The sequence below is a fragment of the Elgaria multicarinata genome, chromosome 10 (assembly GCF_023053635.1).
Source record: "Elgaria multicarinata webbii isolate HBS135686 ecotype San Diego chromosome 10, rElgMul1.1.pri, whole genome shotgun sequence".
Lineage (NCBI taxonomy): Eukaryota > Metazoa > Chordata > Lepidosauria > Squamata > Anguidae > Elgaria > Elgaria multicarinata.
In genome coordinates this window covers 30,406,437-30,432,380 of record NC_086180.1, presented here as the reverse complement: position 1 = coordinate 30,432,380, position 25,944 = coordinate 30,406,437, and the positions used below count along the sequence as shown (strand labels likewise).

The 25,944-nt window shown below is 40.1% G+C and overlaps 2 protein-coding genes across 3 annotated transcripts in view; one reads left to right on the top strand and one right to left on the bottom strand.

Moving 5' to 3' along the window:
• Nucleotides 1-25,944, top strand: part of CASP6 (caspase 6) — a 459,872-nt gene that overhangs the window by 300,267 nt on the left and 133,661 nt on the right. The gene's annotated exons all lie outside the window — the stretch shown is intronic.
• Nucleotides 1-25,944, bottom strand: part of EGF (epidermal growth factor) — a 58,835-nt gene that overhangs the window by 18,447 nt on the left and 14,444 nt on the right. For both annotated transcript variants that reach the window (XM_063135511.1, XM_063135513.1), the window contains exons 6-16: nucleotides 24,940-25,062; nucleotides 23,240-23,362; nucleotides 18,703-18,825; nucleotides 15,914-16,039; nucleotides 15,119-15,255; nucleotides 10,887-11,035; nucleotides 9,547-9,651; nucleotides 7,055-7,278; nucleotides 3,533-3,700; nucleotides 2,930-3,070; nucleotides 1,400-1,516 (exon numbers count right to left, since the gene is read on the bottom strand). In XM_063135511.1, coding sequence (XP_062991581.1) covers nucleotides 1,400-1,516; nucleotides 2,930-3,070; nucleotides 3,533-3,700; nucleotides 7,055-7,278; nucleotides 9,547-9,651; nucleotides 10,887-11,035; nucleotides 15,119-15,255; nucleotides 15,914-16,039; nucleotides 18,703-18,825; nucleotides 23,240-23,362; nucleotides 24,940-25,062 — 1,536 coding nt within the window. The remainder of the gene's footprint in view (nucleotides 1-1,399; nucleotides 1,517-2,929; nucleotides 3,071-3,532; nucleotides 3,701-7,054; nucleotides 7,279-9,546; nucleotides 9,652-10,886; nucleotides 11,036-15,118; nucleotides 15,256-15,913; nucleotides 16,040-18,702; nucleotides 18,826-23,239; nucleotides 23,363-24,939; nucleotides 25,063-25,944) is intronic.

Here is a 25,944-nt window from a genome sequence, read left to right as displayed (position 1 = left end):
CAGAACCTCTTCCAGATCATGAACTGAATTGCATTTCAGAGAAGTTCTTGGGAGCCACATTCCAGTGATGGGAAAGGCCAAAGGCAAAAAAGACACATCAAAGATATTAGCTTATTTTAGCTGAAAGCTCTCACTGCCAGTTCCTAAGCCTTAGGGCAGGCATTTCAGCAAATTAGAATGGGGGGGGGGACCTGCACAAAAACTGGGAAGCCATCAAACAATTGGTGGTTGGAGGAAAGCAGTGGGAGAAGGAGGTGGCCTTCTGGGGAATCCCAGAGGGCCAGATTGGGATGACAATGCCGCCACCCCCCACCCACCTCCGAGTGCTGAATTTTGCTTCGAGTGTGGTGTTTTGCACCCCTGCTTTAATATATGGTTTTAGCTTTTGTAAAAAAGACAATCATATTTACTCTGAGGAGCACCAACCCCAGGTCAGCACACTCACGCTATAATTGTGGAGGCACCATTATATAGGATGTTTCAGAAGCATTGGGATATTGCTAGGCACATAAAAGATTTGGGGCCCAGGCCCACAGGACACCAATATGCATACATTTGCATATCTTAATTTATATTTATATATGCAAATTTAGAAATAATTACTAGAAATTACTTAATTTTTACAGGAGGCAAAGCCAACCAATTAATTTACCATCTAAATATTCTCAAATATTATTATTATTATTATTATTAATAATAATAATAATGATAATAATTTAATTCATTTGCACCCCAGCCCAGATCATCCAAAATTAGTAGTTTCTCTTCAGTTATAATTAATTTGCAACTTCTCTCTATCCCATCCATGCTTCTCTCTCCCATCTCCCATTTCTCTCTTTCCCTCCTATAAGAAATTGTCCCCATGTTATGCAATTAATAGAGTGACCATATGCCCAGAATTCCCCAGATTTGCCCAGTTTTTTGGCCTTTAAGTTTAGAAGAAAATCTTCCATAGGCATCAGGGGGCACATAGGGCTTTGGGGAATTGAGCCAGGGGCCGGGGAAATACATTTTGGACTGTGGTCTCATAGGTTCAGGCTTAGCAATGCTCCTGCTCTTCATGCATTATGCATGGGAAAGAGGCATGATGCTGGGTCATGTTACCCACCACAAAACCTAAGATATGGGATTGACATATACATATGTCAATCCCATATTGTTCTTTTTATACTGCTTTTATATTTGTGTTTTTAGATTATTGGTTATTTTATTATGTTCTTCATGGTTTTAATTTTTGTGAACTGCCCAGAGAGCTTCGGCTATTGGGTGGGATAAAAATGTAATAAATAAATAATAAATAAACAAAATACATATCACACACACATACGCATACAAATGCGCAAATTATATTTCATAATTAGTATTATTCTATCATGTCAGCAGGTGATATTAGAATTACCATAGCATAATTGGCTTTCCATGATGAACCCCGTTTGGCATTGACAAGAAGCACCATCTCCATTCAAAATGCACTGGGCATTGACATCACATCCCAACCATGTACAATCGTCCTGGTCTGTGGCACAAAATAAGAAAAATCATTCCAGTTAGTGCTGTGCCAAAAATTCTGATTCTTTCATTTTTGGAGTGGGTGGGGTGGAAATGAAAACTCTGGCAAAAGAGGCTGGGAGAGGTGAGAAATTCAGAGAATTTTCTCTTTGGGGAGGGGGACAGGGTTTCCACATAACTTTTTAATTGTATGCAGTTGTTTAGCACTCTTCTTTCTATTTCTATTTTTTTAAAAAACAAACCTCGGCAATTGCAGGAGCCCAGGAGTTCTTCCTGAATACCTATTGGAGAGGGTGAAGTCACATGGTCTCCAATAGGCATTCAGGAAGAACTGCTAGGCTCCTGCAATTGCTGTGGTTGTTATTTTAAAAAAAAAATAGAAAGAAGACCCCCTTAACAACCGGCTACACTTAAAAGGGTATGTGGAAACACAGTACCCCTCCTCAAAGAGAAAATTCCCCCCTCCCTGCAAAAGAGGCAGAAAAAACAATGTCTCTTTCACAGGGAGAAAAAACATTCCTGAAAATAGGGGGCAAGATTCAGCACAGCAGTAGTTCAAGTGCTCAGTAGTTCACTACTTTGGAGTTCATTAGAGGCAACCTTTCAAAATATAGTCACATTGGACATCATGTCAACTAGCGTACTGTGTTTATCCACCCACTTTAAGAAAGTAGACAACTGCCTTATACTGAGTTGGCCTAGCTGAGCATTATGTACATTGACTTGCAGTAGCTTTCCAGGACTTCCGATATGGTTTTCCCCTGCCTTTGCTGGAGATGTCGGGGATTAAACCTGGAACTTTTTCCATGCAAAGCATGCGCTCAGTCATTAAGTCTTCCACTTTTTTGTTCTACACAATCATGTTCTCAAATACACTACTATTTTGTCTTTTTAGAAATAATTTTGTACTCCTGTTTCCACTGGGAGTTAAAATCTTGTACCATATGATTTGCAACATATTGGAAACGGGGGCCATGATAGTCTTATTAGCAGGGTTTGAAATCAATGTGTGTGTTCAACAAAAATCCATTGATGGATTATTTTAACTAGAGAACTAGGTGTTTCTAGGGTATGAGAAAAGACAGTAGACCAGCCTTCCCCAATCGGGTGCCCTCCAGATGTGTTGAACTGCAGCTCCCAGCATCCCCTGCTAACATGCTAATGGGCATGTTGGCTGGGAATTCTGGGAGTTGCAATCCAACACAACTGCAGGATGCCTGGTTGGGGAAGACTTCAGTAGACATTCTGACTTTAGGAAAGACATGAATTCTAGAAAAATAGCAACACATGATCACAACAGCCACCCCCATCAATCACAGACAAGCTTATCTAGTCCCCCTCTGTGTGGAACCACTTTGCCCAACACTGAGTACCATCAGCCAGCCCTTCGTTTAATGAAATTGGAAAAGGCAGTCTTTACTAGACACCACGATTTCAGCAGTCAGCATCTGTTTCATCTGCAGATCATCTCCATGGCTATCTCCATGTACACCATTACTCAGAGATTGCTGGTCAAATGTGCTGTTAGCTGGCACACCCTTCTTGGACATGAAAATACCACCTGCAACAATAAGTATAAGAGAGCAGAACAAACTGCTTCACTTCAGCATCTCAAAATAACAATCAAAATCTGGTCATAAAGTCAACTAGCAATAAACTAATATCACAGCACAACCTTCAGCTCCCAATTTAAAACGAAAACCAAATGTGCAGTTGCCTGTTGCGGCTGCAGAGAGTCGGATTTCTCAAACCCCGCACATTTGTCTTAGGCAGACCCCCCCCCCCCTGACAGTCATGAAATTCAGAATAGAAAAATCAATGTTCAGTTGATGACTTGGGCAGCCTTTGGGTGGCTGTCTAATCTAATCTATTGCTACCTGGCTTTCTTTTCATTATTTACAGCGCTTACTAAACACCAGTTGGCCAACAATTCTGCTTTTGACATGTTCAATCTAACTAGCTAACAGGCACTGAAATGGATTGAATAATATAATGACAGCAGTGCATCGCCCTTGAAAAATACCTGGTTTGGCTAAAGGATGAACAACGATCAGGGATGAAGGTCTCAGCATGCTGCCTCCAAGGCGCACCCTATTTAGGCCAGTCTTCTTGTCCACTCTCAATATTGATGGCCTACTCCAATCAGAGAGCCAAATGTGATCTTCAAACACTGTTATATCAAATGGATGGCCTAAAAATATAGACATGTGTACTTTTTATAACACCACTACACAAATGCATTGAATAATGCATCAATGGATATGCACATAATTATCTATTATTAGCATCATATTTATGTTGTACATAGGTCAAACACACTGTCATAGAGAGGTCAGGATCCACCAATCACCCAGTTCAGGGGTAGGCAATATGGTGCCCTCCACACTTCCTAGACTACAAGTTTCATAAGGCCCAGCTAATGGACAGGGTTTATGGGAGTTGTCCAAAACTTTTGGAGGGCACCAGACTACCCATCCCTGATCTAATCCAACTTCTTGCCCGAGGAAGCATATTCAGCAGTCTATATCTAAAGCATCACCAAGAACTACTTGTCCAATGAGTGAAGGAATGAGATGTCACAAATTCACTGACAGTTTGTTCTATTGGGAAATGGCCATTAGACATTCTAGCTAATGTTTCAACTAAACCAACTTCTCCATAGTTCAAAACTGTTTCCTTATACTATTCATACTTCTTGTACTTCTTCTTCCTGAAAAGCATTAAAATAATTGGAAAATAACCTGCCAGCATATGTCCAGTTTATTTATTTTATCTAGACTAAACATACTCAGTTCAATGCTCAGTCTTCCTGGGATTTGGCATTTATACTCTATATCCTTTCTGTTGATTTTGCCTAAATCCATCCTTCTTGATCTAGCATGTCCAGAACTGATCCTGGATAAGGAAGGTTTCTTTCCCTTGTAGCATAAGACATGGCTCACTTACCTAAGTCCACTTCAGCTACATGTTCTGCAGCATTTTGTATGCTGCCCTACCCCCCTAGTTTGCTTTTGAAATTCTGCCTTGTGACATAGATTGGCAGGATTAATCTGTGTAATTGCAGTTGAAACTAGAGGTGATATGTACAGAACTGAGCCTTGATATAGCGGGTGGGGGAAATGATTTTCTACACTCTTCTAGTCCTGTGATTCTTTGATTCCATCCTTTGGTTTTCTATATAGATTTATCAGTCTCCAATCTCCATAGATTTATTCCGTGACTCTATTTTTCATATGATCTAATGGCCATAGTAATTCACGGTCTTGCAGGGTGGAGAACCTCCACTGTCTAAATCAGACATTTTAATCTTATGATATATTTTCAGTCTAACTTCATAAAGCAGCAAAACAAGGGTTTCAAATCTCTGCAATTCATGCAACTGATAAGAAACCAAATATTCATTAGTGCAAGAATGGCACTAGGTGGCAGTAGTGCTGCAATAAGAAACTATCTCCAAATAACACTGTAGTCAAAGCATTTACCAGATTCAGGGCAGTGTTGAGCCCAAAAAATATTTATTTATTTATTTACAATATTTCTATACCATTCAATATCTAAAAAAGATTCCAGAGCAGTAAACATAGGTATATAAACAGTAAAAGGAAAGAAGATTTTAAAAGCAAATTAAAATGGTTCTATTTAAAATAAAGGACCAGGAAAAAAAGTGGCTAGTCAGTTGGGGAAGGCTTCTCAAAACAGAGTTGTTTTCAGGAGGTGCCAGAAGCAGCCTAGTGCTGGCATCTGCCTTACCTCCAGGGACAGGGAGTTCCACAGAAAAGGGGCTGCTACACTAAAGTCTCTTCCCTTGGTGGATCCCAATCAGGACATAGGTCCATATGGAACTTATTTTTTTTGGGGGGGGGTGTTCTTGAACCTTTACTCTCCTGTAAGAGCATGCCCCCCTTTTCAAGATTTTTCACACCTCTTTGCAAAGAGGTGTGAAATTGTTTGCAAGAAGGTGGGTGTGAGAAGGAAGAGGGAACACTCTCTCATTGTCAAGGCAACTAAGCTATGCCCTGATCCAGTCCCAGATAGTTGACTAGTTGGGCCAGTGGAGGCTGGTGGCTCCAGTTTCAGTGGGCCATTTTGGGTTTCAGTCAGAACCAGCCAGAACTCTAAAGGAGCTATCCAAGAGTGGTAAGTGGCAGTTACTGCAGCCGAAACTCTCCCCACGGCCTGAGTTTGATCCCAGCAGAAGCTGGTTCTCAGGCAGCCAGCTCAGGTCGACTCAGCCTTCCATCCTTCCAAGGTCGGTAAAATGAGTACCCAGCTAGCTGGGGGAAAGGTAACTGTGACTGGGGAAGGCAATGGCAAACCACCCTGCTGCAAAGTCTGCCAAGAAAATGTCAGCAAAAGCAGGCATCCCTCTAGGAGTCAGCAATGACTCAAGTGCTTGCACAAGAGGTTCCTTTCCTTTCCTTGGATAGCTCTGTTAGAGTTCTGGCTGGTTCTGACTGAAACTCAGAATGCATTCACAGCCCCACTGAAATTGGAGCCACCAGCCTCCGCTGTTGGGGCAGAATGTGGATTGGGATGTGGATGGAGTTCATCCTACTGAAAATAGGAGTGCTGGCCCAAGACCATTTGCTGCCCGAAGCAGAGCCCAATGCCTTCCCTTGATAGGGAACATTCATAATCATTCTTTCTGCACGGTATAGACATAAATAGACACAAATATCTGCCTGATCGTGGTGCAGCATGTCATCTGAACAGGCCATATATGTTTTAATATTGATGGTTTTCACTTTAATGTATTTTAATGGTTTATAATCTTCGTGAACAACCCAGAGAGCTTTGGCTACGGGGTGGTATAGAAATATACTAAATGGATGAATGAATCATGTGAATATCCCCTGTATAGCTTCATTTCAACCTTACTTAGTTTGTTTGAACTTTCATATCTCTGACATTTCATCTATCTCTTTTGCCTGTGCAACCAATGAGTAATGGGTCGTACGACCATCTGGTCACATGAAAAACCATGCATTGACTCACTGCCCATGAAAAACCAATCATGTGGAACTCCTACCACCATAAGCTGAATTCAGGTTTTGGCACATATCAGCACTGGAAGTTTTGCAGTAACGTGCCGAAAGCTGGGTGCTGAAGCTACAAATCATGGGCTTGCTACAGGCAGGGATCTAACATACACAGCCTTTGCAGATAGGGTTTTTTTTTTAGCAGCAACTATGCATCCAACTGTGATGTGACACATGTTATTAAACAGTATATTTGAGGACAGGTGTGGGCAATTTGTGGCCCTCCAGATTTTTTTGTCTACAACTCCCATCACACCTCACCATTGGCTATGTTAGCTAAGGCTGATGGGAGTTGTTGGCCAAAACATCTGGAGGGCCACACCTTTGTACTAGGAGGTTGTCTGATATAAAGGTTTTCTGGAACTGGGCTAAGAATTTACTCCTTTTGAAATTGACATCTGTCTCCATAGCATTCACAAGGCATTTATTAACTCAGAAGTTGGCCTTCCAGTGATATTTCAAGATGTGCATCTATGGTCCGAAAACTGCCAGTCCCAAAGCCTCACCTACATCATTCTGTGTGAGTATCCGCCGTTTAGAACCATCCAAATTTGCAGTTTCAATAACAGACTTTTTCGCATCACACCAGTACAACTTGTCAGCCAAGTAGTCAATAGTGATTCCGCTGGGCCAAAGTAAGTTTGAATTTGCTATAACGAGACGATCAGAGCCTTGTAAGGAAGATCTTTCAATCCGTGGATTGATCCCTAGGTCCGTCCAAAATAGTTCCCTTTATGGAAAAAAATCAGAAATAAGTCATTGTATGCTTTTAAAAAAATACATGTTCACTTTGCAATAAAAAGAAGAATATGTAAGACATTGTAGACATGACCAGCTTTATCATAGAAGGTGATTATATATAAAAATTATAATAAATAATGATTTTTGTATATTAAAATCCCTGTCCCCTGAGCTATTATTTAAACAAACAAAAACAAATAATGGAACCACTACCACAGTCCAATTTCAAGTGACATTGTCAACTAAGAACTCTATCAGACTAGCGTTTTATTGCACGCTTGTTACTGGGCACTCACAGATTTTTTCAGGACCCTCTCATGATGCCATCTGCCTCCTGCGTGCCTTCTTTGTGCCACAAAAAACCACCCCAGTAAGTATGACTTATTTTTAAAGCTGGAAGTTGCCACTATCTCCTGCTGTGTGCAGGAGAAGCAGCAGGATCAAAACAGCCCACTGAATGGGCCACGTGCACGTTGTTTACTTCCTCTTTCAAACGAGGAAGTAATGAGAGACAAACCCATGGGCGATTTTCCCCTGTGTGATGATACTCTAAGAGAATTTTACTTCTTTTTCTTCTTAAGGTGTCTTCTATCTTAGGTTAGCTATCATTACAGCTATTTTTGTTTTTGACTCTGCTGCTCTAAATAATTGTACAGAAGTACAGCTATACTATTCCCTCACATTCTTTAACCATGATGTTTGTCTTCTTCCCACTGATCTTTTTCTTTCAATTTTCCCTTGTATAGTAAATTAGAACATGGTGTATTTTTCTCCTCAGATAATATGACCAAGATATTGGAATTTTCTTCTTTTGATGGTATTTATTAATTCTGTTTCCTTGCTTACCCTACGTAGTACATCTTCATTTGTTAATTGGTCAGAATTTTACTAGTCTTTTGTTATGATGAGTTCAGCACATAGCAGCTGAAAGGAAAGCTTGAAAGTCAGTTCAGGTAGGCAAACCCACTGCCACCTGGTGAATTCAACGTCAGCATGTCACCGCAACCCCTGCCTAACCATGGCTTAGTGGTGCCCAACCAAAAGTAGAATGCAGCTTATAGTAGTGGATGCACATGACCACCATGGTACACACTGGGAGTAGCTGAATACCACATGGGCTACCCATTTCCTGCAGCTGTCAAGGGCTGTGGCTGTTTCATCAGAAGAAAACTTTCGTCCAGGGGTGCAGGTCAAATCTGGCCCACATGAGGTCCCAATCCAGTACTCCAGAGTTCCCCAAATGGCCACACCCGATTTCCAGATGGGCACACCCACTTTCTCCCTACTGCCATTCACTTCCTGGCTTCCTGACCTTGGCACATTTTTTTTCCTGCTCTCAAAGTTTGAAACGCCTCTCCTAAGACTTAATTTTACTGGCTATAAGAGGTTTAAGTTAAAATATGCTGGTATTTTTTTGTGTGTGTGACTTGGTCCCACCTCCTTTTTCTTTGGTCCCAACATTGTTTTGCCTTCAGCCCCACCCATCATCGGAAAGCAGCCCCCCCAAAGCATCTCTGAAATTGAATTTGGTCCTCCAACTGGAAGAGCTTCAACGCCTCTGCCTGAGTCCTTTGTTCTAAAGACTGTGAACGTTAGCAGATTCCATGGACAGCACAAGCAATAGCTGAAAAACCACAAAATCCATGCCATGATGGCAATTGGCCTGCAAACTGTAGCCTCCTAGAGTGAGTGAGTGTGTGCCAGTAATACACCTCAGTCGGATGTGGCCTTATTGGAAATATTGACTCCTGAATCAAAGTTGTCAATAAATGTGGCAAAGCTTGATGACTTCTACCCAACATGGTATCCCTTTTCTCTCCCATGTGATTGGCGATCCCTGTGTTCCTAGGTTGCTACAAACTCAGTTGTCATTCTGGATGTTCTAGATCAGCCTTCCCCAACCTGGTGCTCTCCAGCTATTTTGGAATAAAACCTCCAGAATTCCTGATCATTAGCTATGCTAACTGGGGCTGATGGGAGTTTGGGAAGACTGTTCTAGAAGATAAACAGACCTTGGACATTGTAAAAACTCAGCACACAATATGTTATTGCACTCAGCAAGTTTTGCAAGACTTCTGAAGCAGTGTGTGGATATAAGCTTTCAATGACTTTTCTGCTTTGAGCAGCTACCTCCATCAAGGTAGATAGAAGCCCACACTCAGCAAAGGTAGGCCAAAACGTGAGTCTGAACAACAGACTCTTCTTTGGAGTCTCTACACCACCTGCTGCCAGCCTCAAAGCATGTTTGATATCTTACTCAGTGAATGGATGAACAGCAATTCCTCGAGGGTGAGACACATTCTTCTGGATAATTGTGTTCCTCTGCATTCCGTTTAGATTGCTGCTTTTGATACAGGACTTCCTGCAATGTGTAGATTTTTTATTGCAATGATACATTATATTGCAATGACTTTTACTACATCAAAATCTGTTGTGACTGGTTTAGCTTGTGACTACAAATGTTTCCCTTTCCCTGCCTTCTCCTCTGCTTTCTCCTGATTCTGGTCTACCCCATGCCTGCCATTAGTGAAATCTCAGTTCCTGGTGTTTTCTTGTCAATCCCATTTTGTCAATCTAACATCAGTGGTAAGATCTCTGGGTAACAATTTTTCTATTCTGCTCTGTAACCAAGCATTCTGTTAGTGATAAATAGTAGTAATAGATCAAAGGTGGCGTAACATAATAGTAAGAGATGAATCATCCTGGTTAAAATTTCACTATCAACCAAAATCTCACAATCAACCAAAAAAGTTAATGCTGGGCTTAGGCTACAAATGTATGTATTATATACCCTTACTGAGAGTAAACCCTATTAAACTCTCTAGGACTGCAAACTGTTACCAAGCAACTGTCGTATTCTTCTATCCTTAATCTGGGGATAATATTACTAACTACTTTATGTATAGTTAGTTTATTTATTGCTGTACAATATTTATACACTGCTCCATATCTAACATAGATTCCAGAGCAGTGAACATAGGAATAAAACTGGTAAAAGATTAAAACAGTGTATTATAATTCTTCAATTTAAACAGAATACCAATAAAAACAGTGGCTCGTCACTTGAGGAAGATTAGTTGTAAAGATTAATCAAGATACTTTTATGTGAAGCATTTTATGAGTTTTTAAAAAGCACCACATAAATGCTAACTATTATTACTAGCTGCAAGTAACACTCATCTTTCTTGGGATCTGACTCTAGAATGCTTATTTTTTTTACCACTTTCTTTATATAACCCAAAATTTGCTCCCTTTCTTATAGTTCTCTAGAACTAGGAACCTCTAAAAACTAAAGAGATCAGCCAGGGAGAACACCAGTTCTGTTTCCATTTCCTCAGAAAGGAATAGATTCATGTTCAGTGTAGATTGCCTTCCGTAATTATGTCTATCTAATGTATTGTTTAGCCAAAGGTCTATCTGACCCTTCAACATTGCCTGACAGTGTTTTCTGTCGCCGAACCTTCCCGTTCTGACTTGCCTTAAGCACACAAAGGCATGCTGACATTTCAATTACTCCCCTTTTGCCAGTCATTTATTTTCCATAATGTCTGTTGTCAGCATTAGCCATGCTGTTTTTTATCCGCAAGAAAAGCATACCCAGGGTCAGTCCAATACAATTTGCGGTTAATCCAGTCCACGGCGAGCCCTTCAGGTCTCTCGGCTGCTTCGTGGATAACTTTTTCATGTTCTGTGCCATCCAGATTAGTTCTCTCTATCCACTTCAAGGCTGTGTGGGCAAAATAAATCTGTAATGAGAAAACAGAAGGTTTATAGCTGATCATTGCACTTCTTCTTTGCAGATAGGATTTCCTTATCTCGTGGCTTTACCTTCAGCAATGAAATATCTTCTGTGGGAGGGGGAAAGAATTGAGTTATTTACAAAATCGTAGCCCATGATTATGGATCAAATAAGCAGGCACTTATCCTTCAACCAGAATGACTTCTGCAGCCTGAGCACGCTTAGCGAGTAAATCCTAGTTGTCCTATATACCATCTCCTCAGTATCCTGCATTACCCTTTAGCCAGCCAAACTGTAATATAAAATAGCAATACTATGTACTCAACGAGTCAGTTTAATATATTGGCCTTTTGTTTTGACTTTTGAATATGGTTAATGAGACCTATAAAAATTAGAGGCAACCATTTTTAGTTCAATGAAAGCCCCTAGAAATGTAGCTAATATGATTTGAGTTATTTGGTAGCAACGTGTTTTTCTGACCCTGGGAAGGGATTGCATCTGTGGCCTGTTGCACCTAGGAAAAAGGTGGGTGTTGCATTTACCAATCAAACTATACACAAATCAGTTGGGTAGATGCCTGAAGTTAGAACAAGCAGCCTGATGAATCCGTGACTACATTTGTTCAGCAGAATGGTTCAAGAGTGCTTAGTGGTTTTTCACTTCACTATCAAATGCAATCTGGGTTGCAAATATTGCATATAAAAATTACTTGTTTTACTTGTGATAGTGTTCCGACAATGTAAAGGCAGACACATCTACAAAAACATTAAATTATGTTTTGGAAGGAGAAAACAATGCCAAAGACCAAGAAAAAGGGTAACTCACAACATACTTTTCACAATAAGATAAGCAATAGAAAAGGATGCATCTTGTCATAGTATTTACTAGGGGTGTGCAGAGCAATTCTTCTTTGGGCAGAGCACCACACTGCCAGATTACACATCAGAAAAACACTCTGTTTTCAGAGAACCACACTATTATCAGCAATGAGAATTAACAAAAATACATACATCTCTGTCATTTTTAAAGATAAAGAGCTGAAACTTGGCACCCTGGTAGCTCTTAAGTATGGCTTATGTTTAAATCAGATCCCTTCATCCCTTGATTTTTAAGATATTTTTTTTAAATCCCCCCCCAAACCATTCAGGAGGAGGGGCTGCCACTGCCCCATACGTCCCATTCCCCCTTGGTTTTTCCCTCCTTCTGTTCCCTGCAGTCGCAGAGGGGGGGAAGCATAAATAGAGAGCTTCAGCTATTGGGTGGTATAAAAATGCAATAAATAAATAAAGAATTTTTTTAGTATTTTTAAATATAGTTTTAGGTGGAGAGTAGTCTGGGCAACAGTAAAACAAACACACAGGGGTGGGATGCTTTGAAGCAACTTGTATTCAAGCACACTGACTGTGTCAGACAGACTGGGATTTAAAGAAAGGTTGGAAAGATAATGGATTTTTTTAAAAAAAATCTTTTTAAATTTTTCAGTGGGGGTAATAGGGTAGAACAAGAACACACGTACACATTCATTAACGGGCAAGTGTGAGGTGTCACTACAAGAAGCAAATAAAAGCAGTCAGACACAGAAAGGAAAGCAAACCAGCCAAAAAAAAAAAAAAGGAGGCAGGAGCTGTCTCTCTCAGCAGCCAGAAATGAAGCAGCCAGAACAAGCAACTGCAGCTAAACAAACTGAGAGCTCTCTTTCTCTCAGTATCTCTCCTCCTTCTCCCTTTCCAACAATCCATGAGGAATGAGTTCCAGGAAAAGAACAAATGGGTTTTATCATTTGCAATTCCCTCCCGCTAAGCAACATGATTGGAGGGGAGACAGGGAGGAGACTGTTGCTATTGGTTAGCCACAGATGTCAATTGCAAAACTTCCTCCCCTTTACCCCTCGGTGTCTTCCTAATATGGAAGTGTTCAGTTTGTTTCACTGACTGCTTTTAGACTGCCCTTTTATATTGTAGTGTTTCAGTGTTAATTTGTTTTATGGTAATTTTAAAAAAATGTAAGCCACCCTCAGAAACTGTTGAAGTGCAGGTTTTACATCCTTGAGAAATAATGGCTAGTTTTAAGCACATTAGTCTGATGGATGCTTGCTTTCTCTGACTCAAATGCATTCTGTTAAATTTAACAATTTCTGCATTTTCCATATTTTGGCAATGTAGTCAACAAAATTTAGGATGGTGTATATTTTTGCAGTTACATCCTATATGTGCAGAGCAATCATTGATATGTTTACTCAGAAGTAAATCCCAGGGTGTTCAGTGGGATTATACTCTGTAGTAAATATGTTTAGGATTGCAGTTTAACAGTGCCACACATGTGGCAAGATCACTTCTCTCAATTTCTCCTTTAGGTTGTAGGATCTCTGGGTAGTTCAAAACTCATGTTACCTTCTATGGGCTTCACCACCTCTTTCTGAGTTTGGGGGTACTGGCACCATATATAAATACAATCAGCAATCTAGAGAATGAAATCTGATGGTCTGGTTCACACAAGTGGGATCTGCAATCCAGATAGGAACTACACTACCGCTTTAAAAAATGATTTATAACAGTACTGACAACTGTTGGGGCTCATGGCACACTCCATATACAGTTTTCAAACCATTTTCAAAGTGTTATATCCTGCTCAGCATAGATCTGGCCTAAATGTTACAGCATGAAATGCTCCTGTTCAGATTTTATTAGAATATATTGCAGTTTCCCCCACTTTACAGGGTGTATTTTTTCCTAAAGATCGACATTTTAAAAAACTTCTGCAAACCTTGGAGTTTCCTCAATCCTGATAATATTTCTCTGTGCATGGATTGTGCCATTTGGCTACATAACCATCAGTATTCATGCTTGAAAATGTAAACAGGAGCAATTACTTGGAATACATTGGAAACAAATTTGGAACCAGTAAGTATCACAGATATGCCATGTTAATACAAGCTCTAGAAATCACAAGCCAACTGTGGCCTTAGCTAGACCACGCTATATCCTGGGGTGATACCCAGGATCATCCCTGTGCATCCAGATGATGCACAGGGGATCCCGGGATCAGGGAGGGATCATCCCTCCCTTGCCGCAGGATATAGCCCTACCCTTTGGCCCTGCTTTTTCCACAGTCTCAGGCTGAGCCCGAGACCATGAAACATGTGGCACATTTCCGCAGCTTCACCCTGCTCCGCACGATTACTCACACAGAGCCAGGAGGAGCGTTGCGCCCATCGGGGCTAGGGTGGGGGGAGTGGGGAAATTATTATTTTTTTAAACTTACCTTGAGTCGCTCTAGCACTCGTGCGCTGCTGGCCCTTTAAAAATAAAAATGGCGGGCATGACACCTCTCTTCTTGAGGTCATTGCACTTTACGTGTAAACAGGGGTGAGATCTCACATTATTCACAACACAAGGTCTCCCCTCCTCTCTCCCTGACTTTACAGTAGGTCTAGCTAAGGCCTGAGTCTCAGGATGCTTGAGAAATCCGAAATAGATTCAACTTCGGATTTCTATGAATCCAACCCGTGGCTTCCTCATTGCGCCAGCACTTACCAAGTCACACAGATTCTGTATGACTACAAATTTAGTTTTACAACAGTACAGAAGTTACAGGAAAAAACCCACTAATATATACGCCACTAAAGAAATACCAATATTTTTTACATCTCTGATTTCTCTTCACCCTGTGCTGTGTAGCACTCCTTTTTTTTTTTTTTTTTTTTTTGTGCACTCCACTCATTGATTGTACACTGACTAAGAAAAATAGGCAGCTTCAGCTATTGGGTGATGTTGAAATGTAATAAATAAAATGCAAAATGTTGCATGCCAGTGAAAGTTCCATAAATTGTGATGTCCTTTTTTGTAGACTTTTCAAAGAGGAGGGGGGGAATCCAGTTCCATCAATGAATGGATGATGGAATGAAAGATGCATGACAACCTGCAAAACAGAATAGATTAAGCAAAATCCATATATCCCGATAGCAGTGAGTGAAAGGATAGCAATACATCCATATTATGGAGCACTAGGAACCAAGAGATTAAAATGCAAAGAAGCAAAAGCCATGTGTCCTTGCAACACTTCAAAATCCTCTCTTTTTTAAATGCCTTACCTTATTTTCAATAGGGTCATAGTCCAGAGCTAAGACTTCTCCCATCTGCCAGTCAAGTAAACTTGAGTAATCTGTTCCATCAAAACCAATGCGGCGGATGTCTTGGCTGTTTGCAAACAACAGAAATGGCTTGGGTCCTACGGACGACAAATGTCACAGCATGTTAGCTCTTCTAGTCCCATAATAACGTGAAGATGTGACACTGTTAATGGAAAGAGGCAGGCTACCATCTGTGCTTTCCCTCTTTTTATATTCATTTCAGATTCTTAGTTCAGACAGAAAAAATGTCATACAGTTCCCAGCATTCCCCAGCCTGCCATTTTGTAAAAAAAAAGATCTCTCTAAACATACGTAGCATTGTACCCTTATTTATATCCCTTAATTTTAGTCAAGTTCAGAGTAACCTTAGGTATCAAGTCTTACACACAGTCCTGTGTGTGTGTGTGTATGTGTGTGTGTGTGTGTGTGTGTGTGTGAGAGAGAGAGAGAGAGAGAGAGAGAGAGAGAGAGAGAGAGAGAGAGAGAGAGAGAGGAAGGGTCAGTTTATTTTGGTCAGTTTACTATTTTTGGCCAGCAAGTTACAAATTGCTTCGGAGGGGGCGGGATTTTGACATCACAGCTGCCAGCCAATCCAAACTATGCATATCCAGCTTCAGTTCCAAAATGGTGGAGGTAGTTTACTCTGAGATCGACCCCAAAGAGGAATTGTGATATGTTACAAGAACTTGTTCAGTGTGCTTCCAGAGCTGGTGAAATAATGTACGTTTGTATGCAGCCAAAAATCAGGATACTAACCTGTAGCACTGCAATGTCTTTTATCTTCCTGGAGACTATAGCCAGGAAAACAACCACATTCCCAAGTTGCTGGACCCAAAGAAGTACAGATCTGGCTACAACCACCATTATCGGGAGATGTACAACCTTAAAGAGATCAATGTTGGGGGGTTTTGGTTTAAAAAACTGAAATTATTATTATTATTATTATTATTATTATTATTATTATTATTATTATTCCATCAATGTACATGGTGCTGCACACAGTAAAATTATTATTATTATTATTATTATTATTATTATTATTATTATTATTATTATTATTTCAATATATCCAAAGCTTTTAGGGCAATGTACATAATGAAAAGAAAACCAATAAAACCAACAATAATACAACAGTTAAAAGAGATAAATAATCAAGCAGGAAAACATATGATTATAAAAGGCAGCATTACACGTATTAAAAATAAAGCAAGCACCAGTTAAAATCCTTCTCAAAATGCTTTTTAAAAGTATTTAAAATACTAGAAAACTAAAAGTGAGTTACAATTAGACTAACACGAGAAGTGGAGTTTAATTTTTTGCTAAGCTTTCTATAGAGAAGATCCTGAGCTAAAATAAGGAACCTGTAATTTAAATAGATCCCATGTGCCTGCAGAGTCCGCAGTCAAGGTGCTTTATCTTTAAACCAGATTTGGACTGGACAGCCTTTTAAATAGAGGACTGTCCTTTGTAAAATAGCACACCTGGCCACCCTACAATAGGAAGAAAGAAGTATTTTATTTAAACTCTTTCATGAAATATAAAAGAATCCTGCCCACCCCCACCCAAAAAAAAGTAATGAATTCCAGCAGATATTAAACATCTGAACCTCATTTAATGACACACCAAAATGAAAGTTAGTCTCACACAGCAATATGAACTGGCTTTGGATAATGAAGCAGTGAGACCCAATGATCCTGAAAATTGTCTAAAGGGTGCTTCATGTTTTATTGCAACTTTTATTTTTATATCTATATCACATTATTAGCAAGGGGATGTTTTAACTCTTTTCCCCTCCAGTTTTTTCCGCAGCAGGGTTCCACTATAACAATATTGTAGGGTGGCCAGGTGTCCTACTTTATAGAGGGCAGTCTTCTATTTTGGAGATCTGGCAAAGGACAGTACTGTATTTGAAGGTGTCTTCTATTTGAAGAAGTGTCAAATATAAGTCTGGTTTAAGTCTGGTCCAAGTCTGGTTTCGTCTGTGCCAAAAATTTCTCATACACTTTTTTTTTTTTTTTTACCATTCTCATTCAATTTGATACAAAAGAAATTCAAAGGAATACAAAATTTTGGAAAGATTCACATGGGCTGACTTCAATGTCTTGTGCTTGCCTTACATATGAAGTGGAGGGTGAGCGTGTGTCAGTCTTTCATTGTGTACTCATCTCTCTGGAAGCCTGTACCCTCCTTAGCTTCCCAGACTTCAATTAAAGCCCAGGAAATGACATTTAGGTTCCCACACCTCAGTTAAAGCCTGGGGAAAGACATTGTTCTTAGCTTCCCGTACCTCAGTTGAAGATCAGGAAAAGACATTGTCTTCCCACACCTCCATTAAAGCACAGAAAAAGGCATTCCTCCCATAGGGCTTTTTTTTTTTATCACAAAGTGCAGGCAGCCTGGGAGGATGCAAAGCAATGGAGAGATATAAAATAGAAAGAAAAAACACATGCTGCATGTTTGGCCACTACCAATTTTTCCCCACCATTTTTGTGGCGGCCCTCTTTCTCTCTCCCGCTCCACAATCCCCTTGAATGATACTAGGTATGGAGCATGGTGAAGAACGCAAAATAGTGACTTGGCTACCAACACAATTACTGCTGCTGCCATTTGCAAACAAAAAAACTGATGCGGGGGAGGGGGGGAGAGAGAGAGAGAGAGAGAGAGAGAGAAAGGCATTGTGCTGCAACCACTGCTAATGGTGTGCTCCACCTCTGAGAAATGATTTGAAAATTTCTCCATGGTGAGATATATTTTATTTCTATTTAAATTATAAGAATTATTTCTAAATTGGTATTTTGATTTTGGCCGCCCTACAGTAATAGCAGAACCACAGAAGTTCCGAATCCTAAAGTAGGCCGGGTGGCAATTCCGGAACAGAAAGTTGAGTTTATCTTGAGGCCTACCTCTTATACTTATATAAAATCATATCTTTATTAACCTTTGTTTCTTATCAGCTTAACAGTCTTTTAGCATTTAAGAAAGCTATAAAGACTGATCTCTTCCGGCAAGCCTATCCAGCTGAATTTTAGGATGCTATTAGTATGTTTTAGTATGATTTTTAGCAAGTTTTAACAATGTATACTATGTTTTTAATCAATATTTTATGCATTTTATACTTATTGTTGTTCCCCGCCTCGATCAGGATGGAGAGGCAGGTAAGAAATAAATTTATTATCATTATTATTATTATTATTATTATTATTATTCCTTTTTGCAACTTCGTGTTAAGTCAGGCCTGGTTTAGATAGACAGTGACAGTCTTTGATTGCATAGGCAGTGCCAGAGGGCAACGGGGCAAGTTCCACACACACACACACACACACACACACACACCAGCAAGTAGCTTCACCGCCCCTTACCCCCCGCCTGCTGCCCCCTTCTGATTTCTCAAAGGAAAGGTACTTTTCCTTTAGTCACTTTTATTAGTTTTGCTATTATTATTTTTGCAAGAAACAGGGTGTTTTCATATGGCCATTTATTTATTTATCATCATCACCCATCAACATTTTGAGAATCAATACTGAAAATCAAATATATTTGATAACCTGTGCATGTTCTTCCATCTGCTTGGAGAACTGATCCCTCAGGGCAAAAGCAAACAGGTCCCATGGGTGTCTGCCCACAGCCATGGCTGCAGTGATTGTAATTGCTTGTACAGGAAATTAATTCTGCAGAAAATTTAAAATAAAGAGGAAAGGGTTATGGAAAAATAATTGAACAAGAAAAAGGAATTCAAAGGCAGTACTATACAGTATGTGAATCACCCTGGTTCACCAAACCCTTTAGCATGTGATAAGAACCCCTCTGAATGTATGCAGACTACAGGTAGGTTTGATACACTCAAAGGCATGTGCAGCACATTTCATTATGATGTGCAGTGGAGGGGGTGGGAAAACATGCTTTCTGGGGCCTCCAAAAAGTGCATAATTCCCCTGGGCATGCTAATGGCTTCTGCTATTAGTATGCCCGGGGGAATTGTGCACTCTCCAGAGGCTCCAGAGACATTAGGGTGTGCCTGGGCACACCTAGCACACTCCATATGCATGTGTATGGATACACTGTGGCCCTACTTTTAGAAATTAACCTACTTGCAATTCCTGTAGCCAGAACAGCTATACTGGGGGCAAGGTAAGGTAAGGAGGAGGATGACTGGAGGGATTGAAAAACATGAACATTATTCAATTGTCTGATGGGGTAGCTGGACATAGGGAAGGAGCAGTATCCTAAAGTCTCATGTCCTGAAAAAGGGAAGTAGTGTCCATCAGCAGGCACCATCCAGATGTTTTGAAGATTTACTTCTACTATATTCTATGACTGCCTTCCCCACTGTGGTACCACTCCCTCAGCCCCCTTCAGCAGGGCAAATAGTTGGGGATGATGTGAGAGGTAGTTCAAAACATCTGGAAGGCAGCAGGTTGGGAAAGGCTGCTGTATGCCATGCTATTCTGCTAGTTGTTTTCTTCCAGTACCCAACACACCATATGGAGACATCTGTTGGGATGGACTCTAGGACTGGAACAAATTAGGGTTGCCCACAGCTGTTTCCAGGAATCCGTGGTGGGTACCGGCTCCATCAGTCCAAAACAAAAATCAGTAAATATTCTTCGTCTAAGACAACAGCCCTGATTGTGCAATCGAAAACATATTTACTCAGAAGTAAGTCACACTGAGTTCAGATTCTCTCCAAACAATGTAACTGCACATACTGAATTGCTATCATGTCAATAACAATAAAAATATGTTATATAGGCAAAGATTTTCCTTGATAGGAAAACCAGGTAAAATTAAAGCATTTTTGCTGAACAGATGTTTGTTACAATGTGTCCTTTGCTCACAAAAGCTTTCTGAAGATAGCTCAGCAAAAAACTGTGTGCCTCAGCTTGTTTCCATCTCTTGAAATGACCTTACTGGGCCTGACGGGTACAATCAGACTCTGATCAGTCAAAATTGCTAGGGTTCAGTGAAGGAAGCCAGGGCATTGCGCAATTTATCTCACTAAAAAGAAGGCAATTTTTTCACACGGTAGTGATTTCAGTTAAATAATACCCCATATAAATCCAGCATGGTGCAGCCCCTAACTATTGCCCTCTTCCAGAAGACACATTCGTGTTCAGTGAATGCATGTGTATGTGGGAGGACAGATTGCAACCAGAGTGGCCATGTATCCTGCTTGACAGAGGGCAATCTTCTATTTGAAGGGCTATCAAAGGACAGTCATCTATTTAAAGGCATTCCCTATTTAAAGAGCTACGTGTGGCTTAAAGAGAAAGAACCATAAGAAAGGAAAATAAGGAGCTTCTCTATGTGAGTGATTTATTGCACATTCACAACTGGCCATTCACAGAAGTTTGTGGGTCCTTTACACAGTCATCAACCTCCAGAACATCTGTAGATACACCCAGGGTCCTTGATATTGTCCATCAGCAGTTAGCACCTAAAATAGTGTCCAATGTTAGTCCTAGTTAGAGTAGACCCACTAAAATGAATGAGACTTAAGTTAGTTGATACTAAGTCTCATTCATTCAATAGGTCTTCTTTAAGTAGAACTAACAATGGCTACTACCCTGCATAGCAGACTGAGCTGGTCACAGTCTTCCCTACTATGGCAAGATGTATTGTATTTCTACTTAAATTATAGTCAGTGTTTCTAAATTTGCAAAGTCTATGCAAACCAGTGCCCTATTTTGCCCTCTTTTTTGGTGAAGTGTAAGCAGACACCCTAATCACAGCCACTGACCCCTGCACGTTCAGCTGAACATGTGAACAATTTGCATGCAATGCAAATTCCCCATGTGAAGAAAGAGGAAGCTGTTCATCCCTATTGTGGGACAGCAGCAGAAGGCAAAGTGATGATAGGGAAAAGTGTTCCCTGCCCCCATCTGATGACGCTCTATAGATTGCAGATGAAGAATTCTATTTAACCATTGATGGATGTTCACAGCTCTAGAAATCACAAGCCAACTGTGTCTTAGGATGTTGGAGAAATCCGAAATGGAGTCAACTTCAGATTTCTAAGAATCCAACCCGTGGCTTCCACAGAGGGCCAGCATCTTCTAAATCACACAGATTCCATATGACTATAAATTTAGTCTTATAAAAGTACAAGAGTTTCAGGAGGAGGGGACATTAATATATACAGCACTAACATCAGAACCACTACCTCTGAGGAAGGCAGAGGTAACTCCAGCAGGAGCAATTCCATTCCATTCCCACTCTCCTCCATGTGTCCACTAAACATAAATATGCACTCTAAAAACAGTTGATGTAGGAATCTAAGAGCCAATTGAGTTGTGCAACCCCAGCTTACTTTCCCCAAGTAATTGTGTGTCCCTAATTCGGTACTTTTGTTGGAAACTGGGGAAAGCTCTCTTTCGCTTAGGGCTTGGTGGTCTGCCTTAAAATTTTGGATGGAAGTTAGTCTTTTTGGGAGGGGCTCAGGTCTGCTTCCCTGTCTGGCTCAGGACAACTACGTGAACAGCTGGTCCAAGCTTCTTGCCAGGAAGGCAGCTTCAATAGGTCTCTCCTCTTCCCTCCTCCTTAATCTGGGCTTGAATTTTGCTTTTAAAGCTATCAAACAAAGACTGTGGGATATAGCCTTCTGCGACTTACGTGCTCGCTCTCATGTTTCTTGCTCTCCCAGTGCATTGCACGTTCATTACGTTGGGCCTCTTCAGCTGGCTGACTATCTAAAGAACTTGTCGGTCGCTAAATATCGTATTGCCTTCTCCAAGGCCAGATGCAATGTTTACTCTATTGAATTACTTCAGGGCAGATATGCTGGTATCCCTTATCAGGAACGACGGTGCCCCTGTAGGAATACGGAAGTGGAGACGATGGAGCATATCCTTCTGTCCTGTAGCATTTATAATCAGGCCCGCCATCTTATGATTACCCCATTGTTGAGCAAACTGCCCAGAACTTCAGGCAAATTTTATGTTAAGTTTCTGTTGGAAGATAAGTCTTCAAGTGTAACTTTGGCTGTTGCTAAATTTCTTACAGTGGCGGCCAAGATTAGAGCTCTTTGTGTATTAGACTAAAGTTGATAATAGCTCTAATTGTATGATTTCATGTCTGATTCTTGTGTTTGGTTGTTTGTTGTTTGTTTGTTTTCTTTTTATGGATCTATAGATCGTAATAAAGAAAGTAAGTAAGTAAGTAATTGTACATATGGATACATTTCTACATGAAGAAATGTTTGGGATAACCAGGCAGCACGCAAGAGGCAACAATTTGTTCTGCACTTGTTTCCCTTTTAGTGTATATCTGCATACACAATCACATGAAGAAGATATGCAAGATTAAGTATTACATAAATGTCTTTCTAAAATGCTTTGTGTCCATCCTATATCTGTCATTTGAACATAAAACCTACCTTGGCTAGCATGTTCAATAAATCTGAAAATGTCTTGCTTCCTCATGTCACCTGCATTAATAATTATTTAATAATAATAATTATTATTATTATTCTGAAAAATAATTTTCAGAAATGATTCCACCCAGAACAAAAAGTGCAACAACAGTATGGCCAAGTGCCTTTTCACAAGGCGATAGTAATTGCTACCATGGGTTGACCAAGTCACTTTTATACCATCTGAAGCACTTTTCACATGTCTGAAAATGTGTTGTGAATATGCATATCCATGGAGCTGCAAACAATTCAGCCCTTACTAAATTGGGTCTTACAGACCAACTCAAATATTTAAGTGTAGAAGTAAGTTCCACAGAATTCAATGGAACTCTCCTCTTGTAAGCACGCTTACAATTTTAGATGTGACCAAATTGAAGACATAATTCACTAATATTTTCACCAATATATGTGGATCCAGGCAAAACAAGTCCTGTTACATATTCTGTCTCAGTGTTTGGATTACTTATGATTCAAGCCTATGCTCAAATGCACAAACTAGATGATGTTAATAGCATTGTAGGAGCTCAAAAAGTTGGTAGCATTAGCCCGTGTGTGTGTGTGTGTGTGTGTGTGTGTAAGGGATCAGAAGAGTGAGATAATGCAAGAAAATTTCCACTGGAGGTTTCAGAAGCAAGAAAAAGACATGCTACTCTTTGTGTTTGAATGCTACCTACCATGGCATGTTTTCTTATCAGGCAGTAGAACAAAATTTCTTGGACATATACAATAATAGGAGCCTGGGATATTGACACAACCTAAAGTACAGCCATGGTTCCATAATGCACATTCATTGACATCTGGTGGGGAAGAAAAACAATTATGGAATACATACTAACCTTGCCAAATGCAAACACACACACACAAAATAGTAACAGCAGTTAAATGATTATGCTATGGTCATATTTAGATGTCTTGAGAAAATTAAGATGGCTATGCTACTGACAGCTATGGAAACTTCTTGCAACATTTTTTTTAATCCCTAACAGGAGATAAATAATCACATACATAACTTTCCCACTGTAATCAGGGCTTAACTTTGTGATTTATAGGGCAACTCATTGCTTGCTGATATATAAGACTTTATAATCTGCAGACAGTAATCCTGCAGTTCACAAGGTAAAAGGGTTAATGCGCTAGCTTTGTTTTAACTCCTGAGTCTAACAATTCATGTCCATTTACAAAAGGAAGTAAGGATTTAGAGATAATAATCAGATTTGTATTAAAAAGATTTCAAAGACAGTTTGGTATGTTTGCAGTACTTCCAAGTCAAGGCCAAATACTGAAGAGAGAAAAGAAGAGAATTTTAAAAGCTCTTCACATACAGGACAATTACAGATGACTATTTTACTTCCTTACTTCTAGGTAAAACAACAAAGAGTCTTTGGGCACCTTACTAAGGCTAATTAATTTATTCTGGCATAAGGTTTTGCGGCCATTGTCCACATCATCAGATGCATGAATCTGAAATTGGTTGATTTATACACGTAGTTGAAGGAGGAGAGACATTGACCAGGTTCACAGAATGACCAGTCATGCAACCCGCCACCGGGTATACTGGGCACATGTCAGGAAGATATGGATAATTACCCTTGTTGGCATGGCTTGACAGGTCATTTAAACACAGAGAGGGTGGCTTGTTGCCACGTATAACAAGCCATCCAGAACCCTGGTCAAGAGGGCAGGGCTCCTGCAGCTTTAACTGTTGTGATGAAGAGGGAATTTCACCAGGTGCTGCATGCATACAAATGACACCTGCTGAAATTCCCTTTTCTATGCAACTGTTAAAGATACAAGAGCCGTGGCCTCCTTTTCATATGATCACCCTACCTAACCCTCCTCCCATATTCAAACACTGTGAACCCATTAGAAACATTCTTAACAATAGGGTGACCATATGAAAAGGAGGACAGGGCTTCTGTATCTTTAACAGTTGCACAGAAAAGGGAATTTCAGCAGGTGTCATTTGTATATATGGAGAACCTGGTGAAATTCCCTCTTAATCACAACATTTAAAGTGCAGGAGCTATACTAGAATGATTTAAAAAGAGGGCAGGGCACCTGCAGCTTTAACTGGTGTGATGAAGAGGAAATTTCACCAGGTTCTCTGTATATACAAATGACACCTGCTGAAATTCCCTTTTCAATACAACTGTTAAAGATACAGGAGCTATGTCCTCCTTTTAATATGGTCACCCTACTTAACAACATTTTTGTACTTCTGTTCCTGAAATATATATGGCAGAGAATCACTAAGTATTTTTTATATAAAGGAATGCATTTGTTTATGGCTTGCTTAAAGACTGGAGAGAAGTTAACAAGCATGCTGGCATTTCCACATTATGCTATTATTTTATCATCAATTCTCCAGCATTACCTTCACAATACCGTGAATTTTTGCTTAAGGTAAACCCACTCATGCATTTGCATTGATGGACCTTGGAGTCTTGCTTGCAGATGCTTGTCTTGCAGCTTTTTCTGTTTGAAAGACAGGGTCTCTCTAATGGAAAAGAAGATTAGAGGATAAAGAGTGACTTGAAATATACCCACTTCTTAGTTACACGTACGTACGTACACACACACACACACACACACACACACACACACACACCATGAAGTTCTGAATCCACTTATTTCCCAGTATTTGCATGACAGTCTCCTGTTGTGCCTTGCTACATTTTTCAGCCATGGTAATGCTCTAAGGAACCGCTAATGAGTTTAAGCAACTTTATTGCAGGTTTGCAGCAGGATTCAGCAATATGCACACTGTCTTATCAATAAGAGACATCATCAAGGCAAATGGAAGTGGTGGATTGCTCTTGGAACAGCATTCCTGCCAGGCTGAGAAGCCAGAACTAATCTTCACTCAGTAGTACTACATTATGGTGGCCATGTGTCCTACTTTACAAAGGGCAGTCCTTTATTTGAAGGGCAATCAGAGGTCAAACCTCTATTTCAAGGGTGTGGGATCTCTTCTGGGCAGGGTACCATGGATAGGTAGTGGTATATAAATATGCATAGCATCAGTGGTGCAGCTAAGTAATTTTATATCCTGGACTTAGCTGCACCACTGACGCTAGGCAGAAAGGAAGGATTTGCTAACCCTGTTTGCTAACCGTAATTCATTTTATTTTAAATAGAAAATCCTGGGGCATATGTAGTTTCACATTTTAAACTCATTTAAATCAAAGCACCATTGTGCCTACAGGAAGAAAATGGAGTTTGCTTCTGCTGCCCTCATGCAAAACACATTTATTTGCAATATTTATATACTACTACCTATTTGAGAATTTCAGAGCAGTGAACAAATGGGATAAAAGACTAAAACAGAATAAAAACATCACTAAAAATTACATTTTAGAAGAACAGGTCATTCGGGGAA